The 14,184-nt window shown below is 35.5% G+C and overlaps 1 protein-coding gene across 1 annotated transcript in view; it reads right to left on the bottom strand.

Annotated features, from left to right (window-relative positions):
- Positions 1 to 14,184, bottom strand: part of LOC138701558 (uncharacterized) — a 67,513-nt gene that overhangs the window by 23,386 nt on the left and 29,943 nt on the right. The window contains exons 4-6 of the mRNA XM_069828574.1: positions 13,283 to 13,493; positions 8,270 to 8,556; positions 586 to 709 (exon numbers count right to left, since the gene is read on the bottom strand). Coding sequence (XP_069684675.1) covers positions 586 to 709; positions 8,270 to 8,556; positions 13,283 to 13,493 — 622 coding nt within the window. The remainder of the gene's footprint in view (positions 1 to 585; positions 710 to 8,269; positions 8,557 to 13,282; positions 13,494 to 14,184) is intronic.

Raw genomic sequence — 14,184 nt, forward strand, 5'->3', positions numbered from 1 at the left:
GAATTGTACCGAAACATGTGTGTGACTGTTGCTTGTGTATTAAATAATCGACTGGAAAATGAAGTATACTGTTGAACAGCTAATTTATTTGGTAGATTGTTACCACGTGAAAAAAAGATACCGGTAACTGTAGAAGCTGCATTCGGAGATTTGCTCGTAAATATCCTGATTCTAACATTCTTTCAAAATCTTGCGTTTCGAAGTTGATGAAAAAGTGGCGTACAAGAGGTTCAGTTTGTGATATACAGAGGGAGCGAAAAATACACGTTTTAACTGAAGATAAACTTGGAGATATTCGAGCACGGTTAGAAGTAACCCCCAAAAAATCACTTAATCGTCTAGCATGGAATTATTCTATTCTGTAGTTGCTAAATGTCTTGATTTGTCTGTAGTAATGGAAAACGCTCCCCACCAGTGCAAGCACAACACACAGGAAAGTGTATGTCGCCAGGGTTCCACTGTAATCTAGTTTCCTCGTAAAAGGAGAGCACTGTGTACCAGTACCATACTATAAAATTAATCTTTATGGCCTTAGTTGAATCAATCAAATACCTACGGCAATGACGAGAAGAAAAAGAAAAATACCTGGAACAGGCTTGAAAGATCCACTCTCGCTGGCAATGACCAACAAGTTGTGTGCGTCTATGGACATCTGCACTGGGCAAGGTATTGCGGTGTTGTAAATGACACGAAATCGGTATTTATTTCCCTACAGAGAAAAAGAGATAGAAAAATAAAATATGACAAATTCTGTAAATTGACTGGCCTATTTATCTCATAAAGTAAGATGATAATCTCGTAAATCCTAAATTCTGTCATCCACTATACTTTTCATTAATACAATATTTGCAAGAGTTAATGGCAACATAATTAAACACACTAATGCAAGTCAATGAGAAAAAGTAGTTACATACCGTACTACAGATCAACGATGATTTTGTTGAAAGCTGTAATGTTGCTAACATAATCAATATAAGATTCTAAATGTAATTCCATATAGTGAAGAAAATAATGTTTGAGGGTTGAACATTCGATGCATATGGAAAACAAATTACAGAAGTTAGCTGTTTATTATGGGTAAAGAAATGTCGTCATTCGATACGAATCTGTAAAATATTTTGAACGGAACTGAACTGATGAGACTTGACTTTTTCTCTTCACTTCTATCAGTAAGAAAGCAACCACAGAATGGAAAGACTCCGTTTCACTAGGGAAGTAGTTTCAAGTGATTTCTCTGATGGAAGAATGTTGATCTGTCTTTTAGGACTATTCAGTTGTGCTATTTTTTAACTTACTGAACTTCTTTGATTACGGACGAATTATTAACGCAACAATTGCTGTTAACATACACCATATAGTCCGAATTTGGTCCTTATCAAGTTTCATCCCTTTCTTTTAGAAAATTGTTTCACGTGAGGTAAAGATGTTAAACGTTCTGCAACAAAATGTTTGTAACAGCAGGGACATGTTTTGTATGTGAAAGACGACCCAGTTTGTCAAGAAGTGTATACTACCTTGAGAAAATCTTGCCTTTGATATACCGGTACAAATACCGGGTACTACTGTAATCCTTTCCTACTAGTCCATTTTTACAAGACAAGGGAAGTAAGCTATGTGGGCTAGCAACTTAAAGAAGGAACATAATTATAATGATTAGTTCGTTACTTATAATAATCTGTTCACCATACTAGTACTGCATCACTATGTACATACTATATATATAGGCCTAAATTTCTCAAATCATGTTCATGTTCGCACTTACATTTAGTCATTTATTTTACTTTAGATAATGAGCATGTAGTTATTCATTTTTTTCTAGCTCGTCTTCTCACAAAAAGAAAAACAAAACAAAACAAAAACAAAATTGGTTCAGCAAAGAAAACTAATACATCATAAGTTCGTAGTATAATCGTCATATCTTCACCGCAGGGAAAGCTAAACAATCATCTGTCAAGTATTTTAGATCAAATTGACTTGTTCTTCCATATTTCTTTCATCATGTACTGACAGGTGTAGGCCTCCTGTTTCCACCAATCTTGGTCACGCCAAACAACCTAATGTAGAGTTAGCCAGCCAACCCCAATGGAAAGCTAGGTCGGTGAACTGAGGAACAAAGGGAGACTTGTAAGTTGAATACCAAAGGTTGAGGGACAGGCCCATAGCCAGCTCCTTAAATTTGGGAGGGGGGAGAGACCATTAATGTATCACATTTTCTATAACAACACTATGTTATTCATTATTTACGGTACCTTTTACTCTGATAGGGTTAAGGTCTTTCCTTTCACCCAACCAGAAGTGTCAAATACATACCGGTACAAAAATAATTAAACAAGAAAAATTATGAAATACACTTTAAAAGTAATAAATGAAAAGATAATGATTCTCTAAACAATAATAATAAATAATTTGAAATCAAACTGAAGAAAACGAACTAATAAGAAAAGTAAAATTAAAAAAGAATACTCAGGATAAGTTTAGAAGCTGTTTGTTAAAAAACTGTATCTTACAATATTAGATTGAAAAAAAAGTAATCATACTTATAGAGAAAGGAGAAAACAGAGCCTATCTAACAACACTTCGAAATAGAATTACATTAGCAAAATTTCTCTCTCTCTCTCTCTCTCTCTCTCTGTTTTTTTATGCAAAATTTAAAACAAACAACCAAATCCATCTCCTTATTGAGGTCTTTACAACTTAATTGTTTAATCAACTGTCCGAAGACAGATTGGAATCTTATAAGTGACACCAATAAGGCATCACTCATGAGGCAACTAAGCCAGGAGAAAATTAGATAGGGTGATCAGTTCCTTCCCTCCTTGCTGACCAGTAACATATTTCACTAATCAGACTTAAGATGTATACAAGATGTTCTTCCTCTGACACATGTTGTCAAGTGAGATGCACTGCCTGATAATAGATGTACATATCAGCCAAAACATCAATCAGGAGAGTATAACTTAATATTATATACTTTTGGAGTACTGTACGGCTGCGTTTCCTTGATGATTCATTCATTCATAGTGTTCTGCCCAAGGGCAGGTCTTTCATTGCAAACCCAGCATTCTCCGGTCTTTCCTATTTTCTGCCTTCCTCTTTGTCTCCTCATATGATCCATATATCTTAATGTCGTCTATCATCTGATATTTTTTTCTGTCACCAAGCAGATCTTTTTGGACTCCAAGTGATTGCAGCACGAACATTTCCAGTCATTGCTGGTGTCCACATGCATTACTCGCACTAGTTCCCATTGAGAAATTAAGGTGATGTTCCCAGATGTTATTTTTTCAGTTCTTCTAGAGTATGTGGATTATTTTTGTTGTTGTCTTGCGGTTTCTCTACAAGGTATTCGCCAACTATTAGTATGTTTCTCTGAAGAAAGATTTAAATTACTGGTAATTCTATTTTTTCTCTTATGAAGTTATGATCAAGGCAGAGAGCTCATTTGAATTTTGTTTTGCACATCTGTAGAGTCTAGCATTATTAGAGGCAATTTCAACTTCATTAGCAACATGAAAATGAACATCTTTATGTAAGTGAATAGCTTAATATCAACCGGAATTTTTATGGACATTGCAAGTGATATACTCCTCACTCAGTCAATAAGTCTATCAGGGGCGTATTTTGCGGACTACCGGGGCTACTGGCGGTAGCCCAAGGAAATTACAAAAGAAAATGTTTATAATATAACATAATGTAATAATTTTGTATTACCGTATTAGTTTTACCACAGTAATTAAAATTAAAGTAATTGTTAGATTTATATGCGCTCTCTGCTCTCGAAAAGAAACAAGTTGTCAAGGTGGCATCGCTGGAGAAACCGCTGCTACGAGGGGTAGCCTGTGACCGTTCCGCTCACGCTGTCCTGTCGCACAACTGCCCGTCCCCCACTCCCTTCTGTTTCTATCATGCAGTGTAGGCTGGGTGAGTTGCCGCTCTCGTGATCGGTTTCTTAGAAGGTGCAAAGCAACAATACGCTTAGTACGCTAGCTCATGAATGTGATTGTGTTCTTGCAGTGCAGTATTTTAAATTTGTGATTTGTTCGAGTGTCTAAGAGTTATATTAATTGTGAATTATTAAGTTTTTAATTTCCCAATTAAGTGATATTGTGAAAAATATGGCAGAACAAGTTTCTGGAGAGGTTTGTGTTGAAAATGACTGTGTAATAGAAGGTTTATTAAAAGTGCCTTTTAACCGTCGTACATACAAAGAGAAAGTTGAAATTGTGAAAATGGAAAGACCAACTCCTGAGTTAAATTTGTCCATGAACGTAAAAGAAAAACAGCGTGAGTACACACGCCATTTCACTTCAACATCATATGGTAAGTGGAATTGGTTGTGTGGTAGTTCTAAACTGTCCAAACTATTTTGCTGGCCATGTTTGTTATTTAGCCGCGAAACTAATGTGTGGTCAAAAGAGGGGTTTTCTAATATGAACGCCCTTCGAATGGCAGTCCTAAAACACGACAAATCAAAAGCTCATATTTGTAGTAGCATGAACTTTGCAAACTTTGGGAAGACAAGAATTGATTTACAGCTAGATAAGCGAAAAGCTCTACACATCAACCAACACAATGCTCTTGTGAAAAAAAATTGGGAGATTTTACTGTGTCTTATTAACGCAGTCTGCTTTCTAGGAAAAAAATAATTGGCTTTTCGGGGTCATAATGAGAGTGTGGAATCAGACAATAGAGGAAATTATATTGAATATTTAAGTTCCTTAAGTGAATATGACCATTTACTGGCCAATCATTTGAGAGTTCAACAGTATTTCGTGGTACTTCTCCCGCAATTCAGAATGACTTAATATTTGCTATAAGTGGGGTTATGATAAAGAACATAAAATCTGAAATAGAAGAAGCACCTTTTGTGGCCATTGTTGTTGATGACAAGTGATCAGAGTCAATTGTCCACTGTTTTAAGATACGTCGACAGTACTGCCAATGTTCAAGAACGGTTTATAGGATTCACAAATGTCAGTTCGGACAAAACTGCTGCTGCTGCTTTGTTTCAGCAAGTGGAAGGTGTTATAGCAGAATACAATGTCGGCAATAAGTTAATTGCACAGACATACGATGGTGCTTCAGTTATGGCGGGAAATATTAATGGCTTAAAAACGAAAGTTCAAGAAAAGTATCCTCAAGCACTATTTGTCCATTGTTACAGCCATGTTCTCAATTTAGTTTTGCAACAAACTACTCCATCCATTTCAGAATGCCGCATTTTTTTCAAAACATTGTCGGGTTTAGCTGCATTTTCTCATCATCTCCTAAAAGATCAGAAAAACTCAAGGAATTTATGAAAAAGAAACTCCCAAAAATAGCACAACTAGATGGAATTTTACGTCTCGGCTTGTAAATACAGTAAAGGAATACAGAGAACTGACTGCTTTCTTTGAAAATATCATTTGTAATGACTCTGAAGAAAACTGGGATGATGATGTAATTGTGCAGGCTCAAGGATATTTTTATTTTTTCACACAGTTTCAGAATATATTTCTTCTTATAGTCTATGCTAGTGTTCGCACATACAGATGTGCTCTACAATATTCTTCAGACAAAAAGTCTAGACATAGCATACTGCTTGCAAGAGGTATCAAAGTTAAAAAATACTATATCCGAGTTCCGACGTAGTGGGTTTCCGTCCATATGGAGTAATATGGAAAATGAAAATTCTTCAGCCAATACAATGGAACCACCATTCAAGCGAAGAAAAGGAGATGATGAATTGAATACAGGCAGCTGTACTATAGCATACTAGATCGTATGCACATGGAAATTACTGACAGATTTTCTGATTATGGAAAGCTTCAGTTCACACATCTTCTAGATTCTCAAAAATTTTTTGCTTATAGAGAAAACTTCCCGAATGAGGCACTAAACAAATTATTTCAGTCCTATAACAGTCACTTTGATCAAGTACATTTGAAAAATAAATTAAGCGTAATATATTCAGCAGAAGTCTTTGCTTTTTCGAACAAACCTATCCATGAAATATTATCTGCCATATATGAAAACCAGCTGAACCAAATTGTTCCTGAAGTCCTTAAATTGGCAACATTGTGACAATACCAGCTACGTCAGCATCGGTAGAAAGAACATTTTCTGCGTTGAAGCTAATAAAATCCTACTGTAGATCAACTCACACAAGAACGTTTATCCGGCTTGGCACTGATGTCCATTGAAAAGTCATTTCTACAGAAATTTCGCAAGCGGCCCAAGTATAATTTCAATGACGAAGTCATCAAAGTATTTTCGTCCCAATCAAGACGTCTGGAATTCACATATAAATAGGTAAGGAATTTTATTATAGGGATTTTAAAATATATTTTGTGTAATAATAGGGTCAGTGGTAGCCCAGACCCTTAACCCAGTATACGCCACTGAAGTCTATCATTGTTTCTTTTGCAGGAAGAAAATTGATAAACATAGTTATCATAAGTAAGGTAATTTATACCTTCTCTGTACAGTTCCTACAACCTGAATCACTCTTGTACCCAGCATTCAGCTCGTTTCCCAGCTGGGAAAACTTGCATCAGACATGCTTGCATGGCCAGCGTATAGTGCCTTATATCGACGATAATCTCCTGAGTACTTTTACTCATCCTATAACTTTGATTAATGACAGCATGCACACATTTATATTCTTATTTCATAATGAACAGTAACCTTCGTTATAGAAGTTGTTCGAAGTGGTCTGCATCTACATTCAAATATCCCCGATGTCTTTTGATGAAATTGTTATTGACGCATAAAAGTACCGATTCTATCATCGTAATGCTTGCAATTTATGTTCTTATATTGAATCTAAGTTCATACATAAAAATTCTCTGTTGTAATGTTAACTTGTGGAGCAGCATATCAATGAACTACCATAAAATTTAATGAACACACACTTGCACATTTCCACCTGTACACTTGAACTGACACTTTAAAAGAGAGTCATCAACTTATCAGACTGTAAGCTGGAAATCAACTGATCTACAGTAAATTGTCTGCTCTGACCTTGAGTGTAGTATGACGTGGCATTTGTTTGAGTCATTGATCCATGAATGCAGGCATGTTTGATGTGCGTGTTTGTGGTTGGTAGCCAAGTTGAAACCCTCTGTTACAGGTACCGGTACTAGGAATACTGTATATGGTGTTCGATATATAAAGAATTTCACAATTAATATGTTTTACTATTTTTTTTATAGAAACATTACTCCAAGAAAAGAGATATTCACATTACCCCAATTAGTTTTGTTATGTGACTACTGACTACGAGTACATTCCTGAAGAAAGGAAATGTGTACATATAAAGTAATTTCATTTTTCGCCCAATAGGTGAGTAGACTTAAAAATACTACACAAAAATGAATATTAATGAACTAAATTTGTGGAAGTAATGCATGTGGACCAAAACATTTGAACAAAATTTCTGCTTACCGAACTATTTGGTTGACCTAATTTCAAACACACTATATGTGTGTGGACCAGAAATTATGTACGAGCTGTGTGGATAAAAATTGATGAATTGTTTGTTGGCTTGCCGCATTCGATGAATAATTCTTCTGGAAGTTTTAGGACAAGTTATCGAAACAAGTAACTATAGAAAATATATGGCGTGACTGGAAATATGAATGCAAGCAGTATATCAATCGATGTAGGCCACCTAATATGGTCTCCAAGAGAATAACATTGACACTAGTTACTGCAAATGTTATGGCACAGAAATTGGACTTGGATTTCTGACTGAAGAAGAAAGTAGGGCCTATTTATGGTATAAAATAATGCTTACAATAAAAACTGAACTGCAGATATACTACTGTAACATAAGCCACATACAGAATAAATTATTCCAGCAAATAAATGAGATACCTATTTATCCACACAATCTACACAAAACAACTAGACGGTACCTTCAATTTTCACTCATGAAATCATAACAACAAAGAAGCAAAAACTCAGAAGATAACCAAGCATATTTCGCTTTCAATTAAGTATCAAGTCATAATGTATATAAACTTCAGTCTGCGAAAGTCACTGATATCATTATAATGGCAGTAAGATTTGTTAACAACTTAACAATTTATGCTGCATAATAATTATTCCGAAAGAAAATGTCAATTAAATTCGCTTTCTGTTGAATATAGTAAATAGTAGTTTGAAATGAGATGTGCCAAATAAATGGCTCTTCAAGTTCTGAGTGTCAAATGAAGGAAAACCAAGAAACAAATGATAATGATTATGATGACGACGATGATGATAATAATAATAACAATATCCTTACCGACTGAACAGTGAACACTTCTCGAGGTATTGTGTTAAATGTGTCACTTCTCAGGCCACTGAAATCTTCAAGACCTCCAAATCCGTTGATTATTAGACCTTCCCCTGGTGTTGAAGTCCCATGATATCTTGAAGTAGAAAGCAGTTCCCTGGTGGCCTGCCCAAACCAGTGCCACACAATCATTGTGTGCTCCGAAAGATCATTGTCATATAGATTACTATGTGGCTCTTCAGCAATTGAACGTCGGACGATCATGGTGCCAAACATACCATCTGCTTCTTGGTAACCTGAAATTCGAAGAGAAATCACTAGTTTCATTTGTCCAGGATCTCATTACTTCCATTCATAAGGAGTACACAAACATTTGCAAAAACACTTATTTTTAACCTCTATAGGCAATTCATTATCTCATGAAATCAAATGAATGCATGCATGCACAGTAGCACATAGTAAGAACCTTATAGGTGGGGACAAGTGAACTAATGGAAGTGTAGTGAGGGAGGGAAGCTTCCCATTCAGTTTATTCTTCCCTTAACACGCAAGTAGGTTTCATGAGATAACCGATAGCCTGTAATATAAGTAATGTTGAAAATGCCTGATGAGGTTGGAAGACTAATGAAGGAAAAATTCTAAAGTGGATTATCTACATAAGAGCCTCCAGAGAACACAGAAACAATTTGGAACCGTAGAGAAACTGTACCACATATGAGTCTTATTTAGAAGCCCAATGATTAGGGATTAAGGATAAATTAAACATTGTAACGTGTGTAACGTGAAATGTAAGGGATTGGGAATTAATTTTTTTGTACTAACTGCAGGTACTACTTTTCTGTTCGTCATTCACCCATGTGAAGATCAATTTACCAACAGAATTGTGGTCCAAGGTGCACCATAGGAAGCTGATCTAGGCTATATTATACCTGAGATGAGATGAGATGATGGACATTTGTTGGGATGCCATAGGGCAACCAGAGCTTCTGGAGAAAACCTCTGTGTTACCTAAACCACTGGCTTGCCCAACACAAGTTATAAATCGTGGGTAGGCCGGGAATCGAACCCGGGTCCACAAGATTATAAGTCTAGAAAAAAAACGAAAAACGAACACACATTGCAGTTATAACCAAGACAAAGAGGAAACTGAAAGGGACTAAGGAACTGAAAGCTTATACAATGATCTATAAATAATGGTGTGCCACAGAATATCAGAGCTGGAAGCAGAGTAGTAATGTTAGTAGGAATTCCATAATCATACGTATATTAAATACTGGTAGGTAGTACACATATGTAAGTGAACGAATAGTTACGTTAAGAATAAAAATATAATTCGTTTAACATTCATTGGGACTTACTCGTATGCACCTGAGAAAGTAAAAAAATATAAAAAAGAAAGTGAACAGTTTTATGGTCAACTTGAAAATATACAACTGCAGGAAAGTGATTTGTGGGGATTTTAACGCAAGAATTGGCAATACACCAATCCCGACAATAATGGACCCATATGAAGATTAATGTCTGAATAAGAACAAAACAATTTACAAGTATTAACAATTTTAACATAACTAACACGTCTTTTTTATTATTAATAAATATAGGAACATGTGACACTAAGGGTTTAATATCCATTCCAAGACCTTTCTTACTTCTACTTTTAATATTTTTTCCATTTTGTCATAGTAATAATATGGCCATTACCAAGTAATAGTCCAAATTAATGTTGCATTCTCTTTTACATGTATGTACATCTGTTAACTGTGATCTTAATCTATTGTTAACTGAAACATAGTCAAAGAAGTCTTCAAAACATACCTCCTTAGAGATGAAAGTACAAGGAATTCATGTCAACAAAGACTACAAAAATTCGTATTAAATGCAGCAACTGAACAAAATTATGAAGAAGAGTAGCAGAATATCAAGAACTTCATAGGAAAAGCAACACAAGAAGCTGTAGGTGGAACAACAAAGAAATTCAGAAGCATGATCTGAAGATGACTTATTAAAGTCGAAAACGTTTGTCCACATGAACCAAAATATGTCTAATAATAATTCGATGTATTCACGAACGATAAGCTGTAGACGGCGCAATAATATAAAGTTTATTAATAAAGAATGGGCTAGTCTTTTGAGATTTCTTCAATATAAAATTATCTACTTTCCATATCAGGAAAGTAATTCCATTAGAGTGTTTTGTAATACTGTACTGATATGTTTGTATTTTGTTTGAATGAAGAAACTACTCCACTATGGTAACTACTAATGTAGGTACAAAAATAATATATTAATGCCTAAAATATAGTTTTTGAAACTAAATTATTGGTAACATATTATCTATGTAATACAGTAATTTGAAAATTTTGTACTATGAAAAGGCTGGGATACATTGGCAACTTACAACATTGACGGCTGACCTGAGGTAAACATGTGAGGGCCCCAAAATAAAGCCTTGCAGGGGCCTCCAAAATTCTTTAAACCAGCCTTGTTTATAAACAGTCGCCGCAACAAGATAACAAAGAATCTAAGCAGATATAAAAAAAATAATAATTTACAAAGAAAAAAGAAACCAGGCAATGGCAATTATTGTTAGCAATGCTTACCAAAGATCTTGGGGAAAAATTTATAAGAAAAATAGAAGATGATATTCAGAGCAGACAAGAGTTTTATGGAAAGTACCTACCGTAATTAAACATTTGAATAAAACTATACAATAAGAATGAATATATGGTAATAGATAAAGCAGACTGGATAGAGCATTATCAAAAGGTTTTTCTAGGAGAGGAGCAAAATGGTTTCAGACCTGGCCATGCAACAATTGACAATGTGTTTATCTTATATAACAAATACTATTTAAAAAGAAAAATAATTTAATCTTCAAACTAAAGTTTTATTAGTAAACTTGGAAAAGGCTTTTGATCGAATAAATAGAAAAAAATATATGGTCCATAATAAAAGAACGAGGGTATCCTCAGCATCTAATAGATGTATTCTTCATTAAAACTTCATAATTGTTGTGGAGAGAGGGAAAAGGCCAATGGTCTTCTTCCTCTAGCTTTGAAAACTTTATTAACAGCACTACTCATAGTAATGTTCTGATAAATAAATTAATTAACTTTAGTAGAAATAAAAAAAAAAATTTGCATGATGGAAAAACTTTGTAGGTTTTTGTGAATAAAGAACATGTTGAACATAAAATGTTGTGATGATATCTATTTCAAGGAAAATGTATAAAATAAGTAGATGGCCGGCTCTAATATTTTCATAAATTCTGGTAGATGACAATGCATCTCTAAGGAGGTATTTCATATCCCCAAATTAGGCACTATTCTTCTATTTCAAAATATATTTGAACACTTAGGAGAAACGGAGATGGAATGAATATTTATAGCAGATTCACTATTTACATAGGGATTAAACTCTTACTGGCATCACTCTAAGTTTGTGTAACAGTGGCAATGGCTGCTCTGGTTGCAGGTTTATGATACAACCACCTTTATTATATTTCTTAATTGAATCTAGATTGAATTGTTATTTCTTCCACAGCATTTCAATTAATTTTTTCTGATCAGCAATTTCTTTAACAGCGATATATCCCTTTCCATTCAGTCCAGCAAGGTGTGACAATTACTTTGTCATCGGAATTCTTACTTGTTCCTCTTGCGCGCGCATCTAGCTTAGCTTTCCCACAAATGAAGCTGTTAAGCTGTGTAGGTTATTACTAATAATGGTGGCACTCCGTGTGCAACCTTTGTGGTTGTTTTTTCTCTGTAATGAAGAGTGTAATAACAACCATGGAACAAATAAGGTTTCCATCATTATCAACGCTTTTAGTGAAGAAAACTATCATGAATTTCCAATTTGAACCAGAAAGTTATCGATAAGTTCACTCACAGCAAAGAACATAGAATGAAATTCCTTTTCAAATAGGACTAAGAGTTTTCAACAAAATGTTTCACATATGCACAGTAGGTTGCCTCTATGACTTTAATTGATAATAGTTGATACTGTACATAGTTATGTTTTATTTGAAATTCATTGTGGAAAGGAACCCCCTTCTTAATATATTCTTTACTTATTTCTTTCCCTCAGGATAAAATCTGTATTACATTGTTTTAAGGCCGTTGTTAGAATGTAAAATTGACAGATATGAATTAACTGCAGCCACATAAATTATACCACGAATGTAACTATTAGACAGAGTGTTTCCGGGCTAGTGTTACAAACTTTCAGGGATGATGGGGAAGGACACATGTATCAATTTGAGATAAGGAACCCTGGTCTGGAAATGACTGAGTCGAAAGTTACAAGCGAAAATAGTTTTGTGGAAATTAAATAATTTTATTCCTCTGTACACCTTATTTATATGTATTTATCTGTACATCTTACACATACTGTATTCATCTGACGTTGTTTACGTTGTCTACTTACAGTATTCCATTCAGTGCACTATCTGAAGGGTGGGGACAGGAAACTACACTAAAGCAATGCAGATGGCGTAATGTGTAACGGCATGGTTGGTCCTGAAATGCACGTCTGTAGAAAGCAGTATATGTGTACAAGTTGCAGTGTCCAGTCGATCAGTCCTAGTGAAATGGAGAAGTATATACGAGAGCGGAATATGCAGACATGATTTTCGAATACGGATGAGGCAATGGGAACAATAGACAAGCTCACAGATAGTATCCGGCCAAGTACCCATGTAGGAGAAATCCGACCCATACTATCTTTCCACGACTGTTCCAAAGGTTAAGGGAAGGAGGGCACCTGGTGCCAAATTACAATTCCATTTCCACACAACTATTTTTGCTTATAACTTTCAACTCAGTCATTTTCGGACCAGGGTTCCTTATCTCAAATTGATACATGTGCCCTTCCCCATCATCCCTGAAAGTTGTAACACTAGCCCGGAAACATCCTGTATATACTAGTATTTTTAAAATATAGTTCATACATTTATGGGATAAATGGGTTTGTTCCCAAAGTCTAGTTTTCTTCTCAAAATTTAGTATGTTCAATACAAACCAATGTGAGCGTGCCACATATGTGTGCCAGGTGTATCTGCAGTGAAATTATACACAAAGCTGGTGTGAGGCTGAATAGGACACTGCGTCAGGTATGGCGTGCCGTCCATGTGAGGCGTCCCTTTCTGGTGAGTCCCGTGCCAGTGAATGACTGCGCCTTCACTGTAGAAATGGTTTGTGACCTTCACCACAACTCTGTCACCTTTACATACCTTATCAAACAGAGCACAGAAAATAATATTATTTTTCACTTCCTTTTAAGTAAATTACACTGATTCTAGATGTTTGCGGCGATTTAGTGTATATGCAGTAGGGAGTTTTGTGTTGTTGATTTTTAGCGATTCCGAATGTTGCCGAGTTATCTCCAAAATAACCGAAGAAATATAAATATGACGACACCAAACAGCCTATTCCTAAACACAATCACCATGAAAATCCATGCCCCATAACGGAAAACATTGTTCAACAGTGATATAGTGGCTAGAGCGCTGGACTTATAATCCTGTGAACTCGGGTTCGATATCCGACGTACCCCCGATTTATAATTTGTGTTGGGCAAGCTCGTGATTCAGGTAACACAGGGGTTTTCTCTGGAAGCTCCGTTCTCCTGTGGCATTCCAACAAATCTCATCTCATCTCATCAGGGGTGTAGTGTAGACCAGCCTCCTATGGCGCACCCTGGGCAACGACTCTGTAGGTAAATTTTTGGTCTACAAAACTGATTTCATATGGGTGAATGACGAAAAGTCAAGTAGCCACCATTAGATAAAAAAACTAAATCCGAGATTTTTGTAATATCACTCATATAACAGGCTAAGAATATGTTGTACAGTACTGTAAACAAAGCTGCAAAAGGTATCCATCCTCGAGCTGCTGTGATTGGGCAGTATTGTGGCACTACTT

Source organism: Periplaneta americana, chromosome 6 (genome assembly GCF_040183065.1).
Source record: "Periplaneta americana isolate PAMFEO1 chromosome 6, P.americana_PAMFEO1_priV1, whole genome shotgun sequence".
Taxonomy (NCBI): domain Eukaryota; kingdom Metazoa; phylum Arthropoda; class Insecta; order Blattodea; family Blattidae; genus Periplaneta; species Periplaneta americana.